The sequence below is a fragment of the Acanthochromis polyacanthus genome, chromosome 19 (genome assembly GCF_021347895.1).
Source record: "Acanthochromis polyacanthus isolate Apoly-LR-REF ecotype Palm Island chromosome 19, KAUST_Apoly_ChrSc, whole genome shotgun sequence".
Taxonomy (NCBI): Eukaryota; Metazoa; Chordata; class Actinopteri; family Pomacentridae; genus Acanthochromis; species Acanthochromis polyacanthus.
Window position 1 is genome coordinate 13,128,084 of NC_067131.1, and position 15,351 is coordinate 13,143,434.

At 41.2% G+C, this 15,351-nt stretch overlaps 1 protein-coding gene across 1 annotated transcript in view; it reads left to right on the forward strand.

Moving 5' to 3' along the window:
* Positions 1-15,351, forward strand: part of LOC110968261 (double C2-like domain-containing protein alpha) — a 44,668-nt gene that overhangs the window by 24,046 nt on the left and 5,271 nt on the right. The window contains exons 8-10 of the mRNA XM_022218099.2: positions 9,118-9,317; positions 13,726-13,807; positions 14,082-14,178. Coding sequence (XP_022073791.1) covers positions 9,118-9,317; positions 13,726-13,807; positions 14,082-14,178 — 379 coding nt within the window. The remainder of the gene's footprint in view (positions 1-9,117; positions 9,318-13,725; positions 13,808-14,081; positions 14,179-15,351) is intronic.

The window sequence follows — 15,351 nt, forward strand, 5'->3', positions numbered from 1 at the left end:
TTATAAACCAAAAAGTTAAGTCATCAACAAAAAAATGGCTGAATTTTAGATGAGCATAATAAATTGTTGCCACCTTACATCTAATTCCACTCACCTCTTTGTTGAATTTTATGCTTTATTTTACTATGACTTGAAGATGGCTTCCACAGATTGAGCATACTTGACATAATAGCTTGTCAGCATGCACGTCATTTACACACGTGGACAAAATTGTTGGTACCCCTCAGTTAAAGAAGGAAAAACCCACAATTCTCACTGAAATCACTTGAAACTCACAAAAGTAACAATAAATAAAAATGTATTGAAAATTAAATAATCAAAATCAGCCATTACTTTTGAATTGTTGATTAACATAATTATTTAAAAAAACAAACTAATGAAATAGGGCTGGACAAAAATGATGGTACCCATAACTTAATATTTTGTTGCACAACCTTTTGAGGCAATCACTGCAATTAAACGATTTCTGTATTTGTCAATGAGCGTTCTGCAGCTGTCAACAGGTATTTTGGCCCACTCCTCATGAGCAAACAGCTCCAGTTGTCTCAGGTTTGATGGGTGTCTTCTCCAAATGGCATGTTTCAGCTCCTTCCACATATGTTCAATGGGATTCAGATCTGGGCTCATAGAAGGCCACTTTAGAATAGTCCAACGCTTTTCTCTCAGCCATTCTTGGGTGTTTTTGGCTGTGTGTTTTGGATCGTTGTCCTGTTGGAAGACCCATGACCTGCGACTGAGACCAAGCTTTCTGACACCAGGCAGCACATTTCTCTCCAGAATGCCTTGATAGTCTTCAGATTTCATCGTACCTTGCACACTTTCAAGACACCCTGTGCCAGATGCAGCAAAGCAGCCCCAAAACATTACTGAGCCTCCTCCATGTTTCACCGTAGGGACAGTGTTCTTTTCTTCGTATGCTTGGTTTTTGAGTCTATGAACATAGAGTTGATGTGCCTTACCAAAAAGCTCCAGTTTGGTCTCATCTGTCCAAAGGACATTCTCCCAGAAGCTTTGTGGCTTGTCAACATGCATTTTTGCAAATTCCAGTCTGGCTTTTTTATGAGTTTTTTCAGCAGTGGTGTCCTCCTTGGTCGTCTCCCATGAAGTCCACTTTGGCTCAAACAACGACGAATGGTGCGATCTGACACTGATGTACCTTGGCCTTGGAGTTCACCTTTAATTTCTTTGGAGGTTGCTCTGGGCTCTTTGGATACAATTCCAACGATCCGTCTCTTCAATTTGTCATCAATTTTCCTCTTGCGGCCACGTCCAGGGAGGTTGGCTACTGTCCCGTGGGTCTTGAACTTCTGAATAATATGAGCCACTGTTGTCGCAGGAACTTCAAGCTGTTTAGAGATGGTCTTATAGCCTTTACCTTTAAGATGTTTGTCTATAATTTTTTTTCGGATGTCCTGGGACAATTCTCTCCTTCGCTTTCTGTTGTCCATGTTCAGTGTGGTACACACCTTTTCACCAAACAGCAGGGTGACTACTTGTCTCCCTTTAAATAGGCAGACTGACTGATTATGAGTTTGGAAACACCTGTGATGTCAATTAAATGACACACCTGAGTTAATCATGTCACTCTGGTCAAATAGTTTTCAATCTTTTATAGAGGTACCATCATTTTTGTCCAGGCCTGTTTCATTAGTTTGTTTTTTTAAATAATTATGTTAATCAACAATTCAAAAGTAATGGCTGTTTTTGATTATTTAATTTTCAATAAATTTTTATTTATTGTTACTTTTGTGAGTTTCAAGTGATTTCAGTGAGAATTGTGGGTTTTTCCTTCTTTAACTGAGGGGTACCAACAATTTTGTCCACGTGTGTACATACAAATGTATTTAAATGTATTCCATGCATTTCTGTAAGACATGAAAATTAATTAGCAGGCTGACTTGAACTATGTAATCCCTTAAACTGGTCATGATTTATTAATTAAGTGCAGCACAGTCTCAAGCTAAGATGGATAATTAAGTTTTATTTTTGTGGGCTCAGTTAGTAGAGCGCCTCGTCCTCTAATCTTAATTTTGCATTTGATGCCAGCTTCCTCCAGTACATGTGTAGAACTGTAAAGGTTCTAGCAAATGCAAGAAAGCTGCAGCAGCTTTCAGCAATCACACTTGCAGTTTATCCAGGAGTTGCACATTCTTGTTAGTATTTAGGGGTAGTTGCGGATCAGTTAGGGGTTTGTTGGTTTAAAGCTGTGAAAACTAATATACACATGTTGATCAGGTGTTTTTAAAGAAGCAGTGAAAAGCGTGGTGCAGATATTGCTGCAGCAGCACAATGGTGTCAAAGTGAGCTTGTGTAATTTTTCCTGTGCAGTGGCTCATATTGCCAGAGGGGACAGAAGAAAATGGTGAAACATAGGAGTCCAAAACACAATTCCAGGCAATACCCACTATGATCCAACAGAAACATCTGTTAGTGGAGAGTGGAAAAATAACAACAAGACGAGATCTGAGACTCGAGGTTATATTTTTGTTTTATTCCATTCATTTCTGACTATAATTGGCTTGCACTACATCGACTACTCTCTTTTCCTCTTCCCACACAATTGGATTATCTACTTGCACACACATAACACCCAAGAATGTGCTCAACTGGCACAGCTTGAAAGAAAAAGCGGAGACCATCTTGCAATGAGATCACACCAGCCAGGACGCCAGTGAGTTCTCGGACAACAGCCATCTCCACTTTATTTTTGATGTCTGCTACACACCTTGCACAGATGTAATGCTATTGTGTTGACAAAATCTGTCCACAGATAGACAGACAGACATATAAATACCAGCAAAAGCACTCAAAAAGTACCCTTAAGGTTTCCGCTACAGTAGGTGTCTACAGGACCAGATTTTGCAGTGATGACACACACAGACTTGGAAGGCAAAAACAATACAAGTTTTGCACTATCATGCCTGTTAAATCTAATATGTTCATTCACTAGCTAAAGATACAAATGCTGCCTGTTAGTATCATGAGTCGGACTACAGCTATAATTGACTTCAAACTTCATATAAATTTTACTCACCCTGTGAAGGTTTTGTGACTGCATTTTGCACGGTTGCAGCGCTATTATGTCGACAAAATTCGTCCACAGACAAGTATTCAGAACTGTCTTTGTGGTGGATCCGACTACAGTATCACAGTTTCCCATGATGACTCACACACACACACACACACTGGCAGCCATGGCTCAGGTGGTCCAACTAATCGCAATCGTGCCCTCGGGCCAGACACTGAACCTCCAGTTGCTCCCGATGGCAGCCGAGCACTTAGTTTGGATGCGAGTGCGACTGAGGAACAAACTGGGATCGTTTTGTGCAGTCTAACCTCGGATCATTTTGTAGGTGGTCTGGGTGATAAAACGATAGTGATGTGTAGTGACACTTCGATAGCAGCAAGAGAATTGTTGAATAGATCATTTTACTTAAATACATTCAATGCAAACTGCCATGAAAGTGATAACACAAAAGGAAGCCATATCCTCTAAAATTGAAGCCCTTTGGCCCTCCTTTGCTCTCCGTGGTGACTTATGGTCAGGTCTCTTGAGGTTTGCTAGTCCACAGCCTCAAGGGCCTTCTGCCTCCATTTGCACCCACACACCTTCTGTGATGGAGCTTGTGGTTGCCAAACAGGCTTTGTGGTCAAAAAACACCCACAAACCTGCATGTCCAACCCCCCACCACCTAAGTGACGCATGTCCAGCACCATGCTTCAAATGCTGACAGGGTGTACGTGGAGTGTGGTGATGCCTGGTTAACAATAATCATTTCATCCATTTTAAGACAGAAAAATCCCTTAGTTGACCTCTGTACAATGCCAATATTCAGCAGTAAGATATACACCAGAATGTCCTCTTAGTTCACAAAAAAACGCTTCAATGCGTTTCCTTTGCTAAGCCATCTAATGTCACTGTGAACGAGCAAATCATTATATTCAGCAGACATGTCAGTCAACAGTTTGCGGAAAAGGCGGTGCTGTAAACCGGAGGTGCAACAAATAAAGTTTATAATTGCCATGACAGAGGCCATGGTCTCTTTTAACTCACCACTGAGCTTTTCACACTGGAGGCGTCGGTGGATGAATTAATGTAGAGCGCTTATCTGCCATCCTCGCGTCCAGCCCCCGATCCCTGCCTGCCATCCAGGGTCACCATCTGTCACCCGCCTGTTGATGCGCGTCAAATCCAAGTTGTTCTCCTCAAAGAACGAAATAATTTTGGTGAAAAGAAGCTCACCGGTAGTTTGCGTCTCCATAGGAATTAGTCCAAGCAGATCCTCGCGAAAAACGTCCCCACTAACGAATCGCAGAGGCACAGCTGAGCAACATCATCGCTGTCTATCGGCTCGTTCACCGCCAAAGACATCACCTCGGCCTTCCTCAGCTTGTCCAAAAACGTCTTGAAAACGTCCGATGTAAAGGACTCCACTCTCCTAATATCTGACGTGTCGGATATTGGAATTTGCTTGATGGAATCAATAATGTTTTTTCGGGTTTTCTCATCTGCTACCACCTCTTCAATAGATGCTAGCTTACACTTCTTGACGGTCTCTGAGTCTGTAAACAGCTTTTAGTTTTTACTCAGCATCCATGTGACTTGTAAAGATGCTACCGTTGCTCTCTCTTGATCTGTACAGGCTCGAAACAAAATGTCTTTGCTCATTACAAGATGCAAGGCCCGATAACTTGTGGCTCCTAGTAGCAGAGCCCGGTGGGAAAGCAGCATCAAAGTTAGCATGCGTTGTAGTGAAATGCCATCTCAAATTGTATTCTTTACACACGGCGACACACTCGTTGCAGACTAAACATACCGGATTCTTTTCCACAGCAATAAACGCGTATTTTTATGTAAATTCATTGTTGAACTGCCTGTTCTCTGTTTCAACTTTTCTTTTTTAATGTATACAGAGACATCTTGTCTTCTTAGCGCGGCTTCAGAGAAACGAGTAGGTCAGAGTGCAGCACCAGAGCATGGATGGACAATTCTGATTGGTCATGTGCTGTCCCCCAAAATATATGTCCGGCCAAAACATGCAGTTGTTTTACCTGTTTTGGCACCATGGCTCAAATGGTGCATCAGACGCGAGAATGTACAATTAGCCGGTCACACGCTGTATGAGACTACTCTTATGGAATAATATTTATTCTAAATTCCGAGGGCCGGTAAAAAATTACTCTGGGGCCGGAATAGCCCTGCTGTAGAAGTTAAGACAAAGACTCACAAGGTGTAAAGTATATTAGCCACACTGTTGCAGCTGCTACAGAAAAGCAAAAAAGCCAACCATTGTTATAGGTGCAGCAGCATAGGCAGCTTTGACTGTTACTGGTCAGGTGCAGCCAAATAGGGATTTAGTTTAGTGTGTCGAGGAAATAGCTGAACTATTACTTTGTAGAAACATGCCATTTCTTGCTAGAAAAGGTACATGGTGCCCTTTGCTGTTTCCTCAGTGACTTTCATCTCACATATGAGCTCATCTGTCACAGCTCAGAGACAAACCCAACTACCCGACTACAGAACAAGTAATGAACAGGAGTACAATCTGTCCACTGGCAAAGATCTGTCTTGTACAAACTGAAGCATCCACCTTTAAGTCATATTAACCCTCGCTGTCCTCCTGCCTTTAGTATTTTCTACGGACAACATGAAACTGTTAGCAAAGCATTTGACAAGGCGGAATAACAGATTAGATTCAAAGTGACAGACGAAAGAATTGAAGCTGCAGCAGAGAGTGAAGAAGGGGAAGACGATGTTCTCACAGGCCTGTGACTCACCATCATGGCCAACAGCGCCAATACATGTATGTATTTATAGGAAAGGCGCATGTGTTATTTCAGGATTTGCATCACTGTAGGTGCCTGATTTTCATGGCTTACCTTTGTTGTTCCACCAGGAAAACCATAAAGCCTCTGTTCTATTACAACTGTATTTTCACTAAATGTCTCTCCTTTATATCTCTCCATCATCTCATTAAGCCTTATCTTCAGGGAAGTGGTGGGCACAGCCAAAGCAATCAATACGCCACACGCCCCGCACTCATTCACAGTCCTCTCTCCCTTTTTTAATTGTCTTAACAGCTTGTCCCTTTCTTTTTCCTAATTGTCTCTTTTTCCCATCTTTCTCCACTCGCTTTGTCCGTGTTTTTCTTTAGGAATCATCATTACTGCCAATTGCCATTTTGCCATCTGTCATTGATGAGCATAGAGACTTTAAAACTCGAAATTAGTGCTCCAGGTATCTGGTAATAAAACAGCTCAGACCTTCACAGATCGATAGAGGGCAACTCATTAGGGGGGTGGAAACAAACAGGCGTCAGTGTGGAGCCACCGCCACACACACTGACAGACAAATGGGAAAAAGATAAATGTGTGGGTGGGTTTGCAACCTTGAATACGGTGACAAAACACTGGCAGCTGTTATACTCCAGTTATCTTAATGAACTGAAGGGACTACACCGGTGCTTTGGTTTGGGCCTTTGCTTAATTTACCCAATATGTGAAAGAGAGAACTGCCTCTAAAATCAAAAACAACTGAGGCTCTGAAATGGGATCATTATTTAAAGCTGCATAAACAGACACACTCTGAACGAACACATTAGCAAATGTGTTTGTGTTTGCATTCAGAACTACAATACATCCCATAATAGTGATGCTCACAGTTGGTTTCAGATCAAATTAACATCACATTTAGTGCTTAGACTGTGACACCTCAGTGCATAAAAATATTTTGTTTTGCCTCATTTTGTGGTAATTTTGAATTACTTTTGGTCATTTTCTGACATATTTTGATTGTTTTGCATCATTTTGTGTTCAATTGTGCATCACTTAAACTGCTCAAAGTTCACCCTGTCAGCTTAGATTTGCATTTAATCTAGAAACAGCGGGAAACAGCTAGTTTGCTTCTATCCAAGGTACAAAACCAATCACAGACCTGGTAAAGTCCACCAATCCAGTTCTAACTTTTAGAAATGTGTAATACCTTTGTTCGTCTACAGCACAAAATGTATTTCTGTCGTTATGCTTGTGTGTTTTAGTGACTGTTTCTGTGGAAGGACTTCTCACCATATAATGTATATAAAAGATGCACATAGCCTCTAGGATCTGAAAAGTTAAGTCAATGTGGAACGGCTTGAAACAGCATTCTTCCTAATGGCCAGCAGGAGGCGACTCCTGTGGTTGCAAACAGAAGTCAGATTGTACATAAGTCAATGAGAAAAATGACCCTACTTCTCACTTGATTTGTTAACTCACTGAAGACATTTTACTATAGGTTTATAGACTACATCATTAGTTTCAAGGCTCCTTCAATACACCATGATGTTTATTTTGTAAACTATGGTCTAGTTTAGAGGAAAATAGGTGAAGCAGAGTATGTTTTAAGGTGAGACTACCATCATCATGTTACGTCTAGTTTCAAAAGATCAGCATGGTGACACTCGACAAACCAACGGGTGACCTCACAGTGACTACATCCAGCTTTTATATACGATCTATGCTTGTTGCCTTAGTAACCACATGTCTACAATTTTGCAGATTTTTGACTTCAATCAGTTGTGTCAAACATCTTGGACACCCTAGAAGAAATGTGAAGGGCTTGCAAAAATCATTATGATTTATTCTTTGGGGATTATTAATGATTCTAAAAAATGCAACGACAATCCATCCAGTAGTTGTTAAGATATTTCAGTCTTAAATCTCAGACTTTATATAAACAATGAGTCTGAAAAGTGATACTTTTGCCCAAAATGTATTAGTTTTATTGCATAAAGAAAAGCAAACAGCGACTGAAAACAACCAATGAGTGATACTTTAACATCTATTTTACTCTAAATGGGAGCATAATTTACTAAATGAACCTTTGCGACATTCAAATATTCTTAAAATATCAGATTGAGACCATGAACCTACTGAAAAAATGTTTCATAAGGTAGCATATCAAGTAAGAACCTCATTTTCTCATAGACTTCTATACAAACAGAGGAGTCACCTCCTGCTGGCTGTTCAATTCAATTCAATTTTATTTATATAGCGCCAATTACAGTCAAATTGTCTCAAGACGCTTTACAGAACCCATATGCCTGACCCCCAGAGCAAGCCCAAAGGCAACAGTGACAAGGAAAACACCCTTTTAACCGAAGAACGCAGATTTAAGACACTCCAGTGTCACTTTTCAGACCCAGTGGCTGCTTTTACCTTTTGTATACAGTCTGAGGGTGAAAACTAAATGTGGACCGCTCTAGGAAAATAATGCATTTAGTACTGTGGACCAGTGTAGCTATTTTGATGTGAGACTGCGCTGGTTTAGCTTTCCACTAACTCCTGAGGGCTCCACATATACATGCTCCACTATGTTCATCAGTTATCTGCTGTGACTTTGTCTGTTACTTGATGCTGCGGGGGGAGTGCAGTGGGTTTATTAGTGCCTTCTCATTGTAAACACCTGCTCGCCGAGGCTGGAAACAATGCTGATGGAAACAGAAGAGAAAGTAAACAAAGCTGTGGGGCCACTAAACCAAATCAATAAGCTGGAAGCCACTAAAAGGCTCTGTGGCACTGAGAGAGACTGAAGAATGAGCTGACAATTCTCTTAAGCTAGGTATAGTCATTTAAATCGCAGGAAGCATCGATAGCATTAGAACAAACTGAATCTTGCTGGCTTTAAGCCCAGCAGGTCATGGCACAGGACTGATGCATTGTTTGCATTATATGACGCATCCTTATATCTTTGAACATTAAACCTACAGTGCAGAATTTATGTCTCTCCCGTTTATGCTTTGGCTGTAGTCATTCTGCTGGGTTTCTTTTTTATCTGGAATGTCAGAAGCTTTTCTTGGATGCTTGCTGGCTGCTGTAGCCTACTCTGTCTCCGTCGTTATGGTTGCTCCGTTCTTCAGATCTGGCAAACCAGCAATGGCCAATGTAGTGCCAGGAAATGTTGTCTCAGATGGTAGAGAGTTGGTGCCAATCAGCCTAATCAACATTGTGTGAACTTGTTTGAACAGAACATACCAGACGTCCACACTACCACAGCTTTTAGTCACCTACAAAAGCAGAAAAAGCACCGTTTTCCTGATTTGATTTATTTGTTTGGGTTTTTTACCTTCTCTCTTTCAGTGGGAGACTGAGCAGCAAAGAAGTCTAGAGGAGAGAGGGCGTTTGCTGCTCTGCCTACAGTACCTCCCTCCTGTTAGCGACGGTGATGCGAAGGGCGAGGCCAAGGATAGAGCTCGTGGCGGGCTGTGTGTTGGCGTCAAACGCTGCGCTCACCTGGCAGCCATGGACGTCAACGGCTTCTCCGACCCCTACGTTAAAACGTAAGGACAACATCGAATCATTAACTGGATGATATTAGATTATACCGGGGAGCCAAAACATTGTGACCACTACGGCCATATGTGCCACCAAAGCAGCTAGAACACACCAATGTATGAAATCTATCATGGCTTGCCATTGCAGGAACTTGGGGCAAATATCATGAATTTTTGCAGGATCATCCTGTAATATGCCCTTTCCAGACTTTCTGTTTCTATTGCAGTGTAGAATTCAATGGGTTTAACTGCGATATCAGCCCCAAACACGCCAAAATAATGACTTTAATTAGTAGTTATTGGACGTAACTCCAGCTCTATGTAGGAAATAGAGCGATGGAGGTTTTGTTCTATTCCCCTTTATGATAAATTTTACATTGGTGATGGTGAACACAGAGAGGAGAAGGACAAAAAATGCCATGGCATTTGTTGTCCTCTCCAAATGTACAGATCCTCCAAGCAGTTTTTCAGAAGTGCCTTCCCTGGAGTGTAGGTACTGATTTTCCATCCCTAAAACAGCTTTAAAAGAAATTCTACAAGGACTGTTTCTGCAGTTGGAACATTCACAAAGGTTCAGGCTGCCCAAAAAAGGCCCATTTGTTCCTGTGGTGCAGAACAGCATTAAAAAAAAACTCTGAAAGTTCCCTGTGGTGACAAAACATTAGCCACAGAAACTTTAAGTCCCTAGTGGGAGCATGTCTGACTCGTTGCAGCCTATCTTTTAAGATGTCTGGTGTTGGATTTTGGTTTGCTCCTCCACTGGGAGCTCCCCAAAAGCCTTTGCGTTTTAGGGATTCTCTGACCCAGTCCTCTGGATGTAACAAGTTTGCCCACGCCAGAGTCTCTCAGGTCTTTACAACACATCGACTACAAGAACTGGCTGTTCACCTCTAATATATCCCAGATCTTGACACTAATCACTGTAATTTACTTAATCTGTGAAGAGTCATAACATATTAGCTCACCGGCCTGTTTGTACTGTATATATTTAATGGAAGAACATTTGCAGATGAGTAAAAATCAAGTGCATCCATTATAAATGATGAGTACACAACGTACAGCTGACACTGACGGCCTGATTCACAAAACTCATTTCAGGATGACCTCTCCAGTTTCGGTCCCTCGCTCTTTAACACCTTAATGCGTTTGGTCTAAACTGGCCCTTGACTGATATTAACCCCACGAATCAACTTTTGTCGCTGCTCGCGAGTGATTGATGGCTCGAGTTAACCTCACATAAGGTAATGGTGACAGATGAGGGCAGCTTTTCACACAAATGGAAGCCATTTCAAAATGTGCCCCTCATTCATCAAGATAATTATAACAGAGGGTGTGTATATTGACAGGCCTCTAAACTGATTGAAAGGCAGTGGCATGATCTAATGTTAGGGGTGTTTTGTGTCATGGAGGAAATGGAGGGTCTGTTGCTGGTGTCACATAGGTCCAGTTGAATATCATTACTCACTGCTGATAGAAAAGTAATGCTGTTTGTGTCACTGTGTGTGTGTCTGTAGCAGGAAGGGCAGGAGGTCCCTGGGTTGAATGATGGAACCTGACAGAAAGTGGACAAATGAGCTTTAAGAACCCCCCTCGTTTTTACTCAATGTTCTCCTGAGTGCTGCTTCTGGCTTCGAGGCTGTTTCCGGAAAACACTAGACAACTTCTCATCACACACATGCCACCACGCTCACCTCATTTTAGCACACACCAATCTTCCCTCTACTCTCCCGGCAAGCTTCAAACTCCCTCCGTCCCTCTTTGCATCCACCAAACCTACGCATACGTTCCTCACACATCCACAGCGATACATCACGCACCTTGTTTGGATGCGTGCTCACATCTTTGCCCTTTGGCGGGAGCTTCTTCCCAGATGCTTTGTTGTGTCTGAGAGCGCGTGGGAACATACGCTCTCCGAGCTGTGGGTGGTGGGTGGAAAGCAAATGTGAACAGAGATTTTGCAGCGCTCTTTCCAGCTGGCTTTTAAAAATATCCTGAGAATTTAATGACAGCCTGTGAAGGGATGCTGAGCTTCTTCAATCTGTGCTGTGATGGTGAAGGAATTACTGATCAGTCCTCATACCGGGCTAGTTTCACAAATAATAAGCTAAACCTCCAGGGAATCAATGGGAAGTTGGATTAGAGAAGATTAATTGCACTGACTTTTTAAGATGAGATTATAACCAGCAGTGCAGCTGGCTAGCTTTGTTGTTAATGAAGATTGAAAATGGGGAAACAGCTAACCTGGTTCTGTTTAAAGGTAACAAAATCTGCCTACTAACACTTCAAAAGCTTACTTCTGGACATGTTTGATACTGTTTACTTAATCAATCCAAAAAGCAACGCTGAAAACAACAAGTGGTTGGTGAAATGTTCAAGCTGGAGACTGGATATTGCCAAGAAATTATTTAGTACACAACTGTTGTGAAATCACAATGTGTCATTTTTCCAATAAATATATGTTAATTAGTAAGCTGGCGAGATCTAAGATGGTAGATTTGTCGCATCTTTTGGACGGAGGAGGGCTAACTGATTTTCCCTGTTTCCAGGAGTGAAGCCAAGCTAACCATCTGCTGGCAGACACTTGACATTTAGCATCGAGACATGATGGTGGTATTAATGTCCTCATCTAAATTTCTCATTAATATTTAAAGAAAAGATAGGAATATTTAGAGGAATATGGTTATTTGCCCTCTAGACAAGAGTATGATGAAATATGAAGCTAGAGCCAGCAGCCAGTTAGCTTAATTTAGCACAAAGACTGGTCCTGTCCACAGACTGTATATAAAGATGGACATCACCACTAGGCTTGCTGAACACCAGTTTGGCAGCTCAGTGTTGTGGCTCTGGATGTCGCCATGTTGCCAGTACATGACTCTTCCAAACTTCTGACTAATTTATGAATGAGTGTTTGTGAAGCTGAATCAGACCATGGACCATCTTGTGACTGAACTAAAGAAACTATTTTAACAAAAGACTTAACACTGTAAAGTTGTCATGAATGGAAAGATTAGGCATAGAGTCCAAAACTGTTTATTGTATAAGGCTTTGAACATGTTTATTTCTGATGAAACGTTCAGCATTTTAACATGGGGTTCTATGTGGATTGACTGATTTTTGGAGACTGGCTCAGATTTCGTCACTTCTGCACTGGCTTCAATTTTAGCTCCAGAAGCTGTTGCTCAGGCTAAGCTAACAAAATGCCCCATCAACTCTTCACCTATCCACTTGTTAAATCTTGTTTGTTCAGACTCAAGTGTAAAAATGACTAATTGTGATTTTACAGGGCATTATAATTTTGAACTGTAGATAGATTTGGATGTACCCCCATCATCATCACTCACAGATTTCTTGAACAGCAGTTTTAAAGCTCAGTGTGCTGGCTCCAGCTGTCACCATGCTGGCAGCGTCTGACTTCTCTTAATTCCTGGTTAATCAGAAAATTAACAAAAAGGGGGAGTGTGAGTAAAGCTAAGGCAGGCCATGGGCTGTCCAGTGATGGTAAAAGTAGCCACACCCTCAGTTCTGCATAACTTTAAGCCAAAATACAATTTGAATAGGTGAGTTATGTTAAGATTTGCTATGTGTGCAGTTGTCATTAACAGGGAAATTAGCTATAGAGACTAAAAAACTTTTTTGAACCAGGTTTTAAACATGTTTATTTCTGCATTAAAGTTGGGAATCTTGACTTGGTGGTGTCTGGAGATTGACTCTCTCTTGGAGGCACCCTCAGCTGGTCATTCAAGGAACTGCAGTCCACATTGGCGTCATGTTTTTTAGACTCAGAAGGTGCTGCTTGCTTTTAATTGAGCCACTGTAGCTCTTTCCTTCTGGTTTGAGGCTAAGCTAAGCTAAAGAGCTTCGGTTTATAGCTTGAGCTCACATTAATGTGGTTATTATGGCTCTGTGGGTCATCATAAGTTTGCACTCAAGTAAAGGAGGAGTTGCACAAAACAATGTGTGAACAGCACAGCTTGTCACCCTGATATGAGGTGTTTGCATGCTGTTTTGTGTGGCTTCTTGTTTCCCTGAATCTCTGCAACAGAGGTGGAAAGCGCACAATTGGCTTTATCCATAGAGCCACAATGGTGGGAAATACAGCAGGTTGAAATAAACCCTAACTACCTTCATAGATGCTATATAACTTTCCAACTATTCCTTTAGGTACAGGCTTTTTCTAAATAAAGATTTCATCACGAATGAAGTAACATGACAAGAAGAGCCGGTAAATCTATCATCACCACCAATTCTTGATAGAACATCGACTTTCTCTGTGTATCAACCTGTTTGACCTTTACAGCCATCCCTGGTATTTGCATTTTCTCTGAGTGCTTTACTCGTCTTCTCAGCACTACTCTGGCATGTCAGTGATAATGACCAGACTCATATCTCACAGTTTCACATTTTTCTGTCTCAGGTACTTGAAGCCAGATGTCCAGAAGAAATCCAAGCACAAAACAGCGGTCATAAAAAAGACTCTGAACCCAGAGTTTAATGAGGTACACCTCAATGTTTATGTATGCGCATCACTGTGGCCGTGAGAAGCACTTTTGTAATATGTGAATGCGAAGCGGCAGCTCATTTAGGCTCAGAAAGTCCACAGAGACTCTCCCCTGCATGCAGAGTTTTGCAACGTTTCGCAAGACAGCCAATTACAGTTTGCATATAGTTATCTGTCACCTCATTAGTGAATATTTTAGTGGGTTATAGAAGAATAGCAACATGTGTGTTGGGTGTGATCTTGTGACCTCTCCCTCTTTATTTTCACACCAGGAGTTCTTCTATGAGATCTCCTTCTCAGAATTAGCCACCAAGACGCTGGAGGTCACGGTGTGGGACTATGATCTGGGAAAGTCCAACGACTTCATAGGTGAGTTGAAGCTGCAAACACGCAGCTAATAATGTCCTGCTGCCCGTTTTTCTGTCGCTGATTAGCCTGCTACCTCCTTAACTAGGAGTCTCATAATGTTGTAGCTATGGCAAAGGTACTTTAAGATGGTCTCTATTATCATCTAAGTGCAGCGCTGTGTGTGATTTGCAGGGTTTAGTCTCCAAAAAGGGTGTCAGAGACATTCTGCCAGAAAATTAGTTTTAAGCTACACTTGCTTTTAGAGTGGGAGTGAGTAATTACTTTTATTTCTGTTCCTCTATCGAAATAACTTTTTATGTGCTTCGGTTTTTCTGGGATCTTTTAAAATAAACATTTCTTTTCTGTTAGCCGCAGGTTAAGTCTGGAAATGTTCTGTGTTTTTACTTTACAAGCCCACAAAAAAGGCAACTAGAGCTTTGGTCAACCTTTCAGTACTTAGAGTTTGCATTTTAGTTGCTGGCATCGAGCCCAATTGTTTATAATGACGGCTTTAAAAAAACAGGTCACAAAAATCCAGTTTCAATTTTGCAAAAAGGGTCAGTAATTATCTGAAACAGCTGGACACTCCAGGAGGAAACAGTGCATTTATTTGGGATTATTTTTAGAGGAGGTTTAATGCCAATTTTGAGGGCAAAGGGAGTATTTTCAGCAGTAGGTCAAGTCAAAATAACTGCAATGCTCATATTCAGGTTCATTACCATGAATACAATCAAAGTCCATTAATGTGATGGAAACAAACTGTATGTTAATTTTCTAATTAGTACATTCCACTTATTCCTCTTATCTCCGGTGTGAGCATTTTTTGAAGGTAGAAAATCACACAAAAGTCACAGTAACTGACTTTTATTCTGAAGAATATTTTAAGCAAAGCTCCATATTAGAAAAAAAAATTTAAGGCCTCTTCTGTATGGAATAAGATTACTGTCAAAAGTATTCATCCACGATTCTAACCATTCGTATTCGTAATGTTAAACATTTGTATGTTAATAAAAAACTTGTACACAAAATTCTGCTGTCATATGCATGAGTTTGATAAATTAAGGGTTAGGATTGTTTTTACGAGTATGAACCTAAAAGTTGTGAGTGCAACTCTAATTTCTACGACTACGAAGTCTTCCCTGTGAGGACGAATTCAAATTTATGGGTACGAGTAGAAAAATACTGGAATGACGT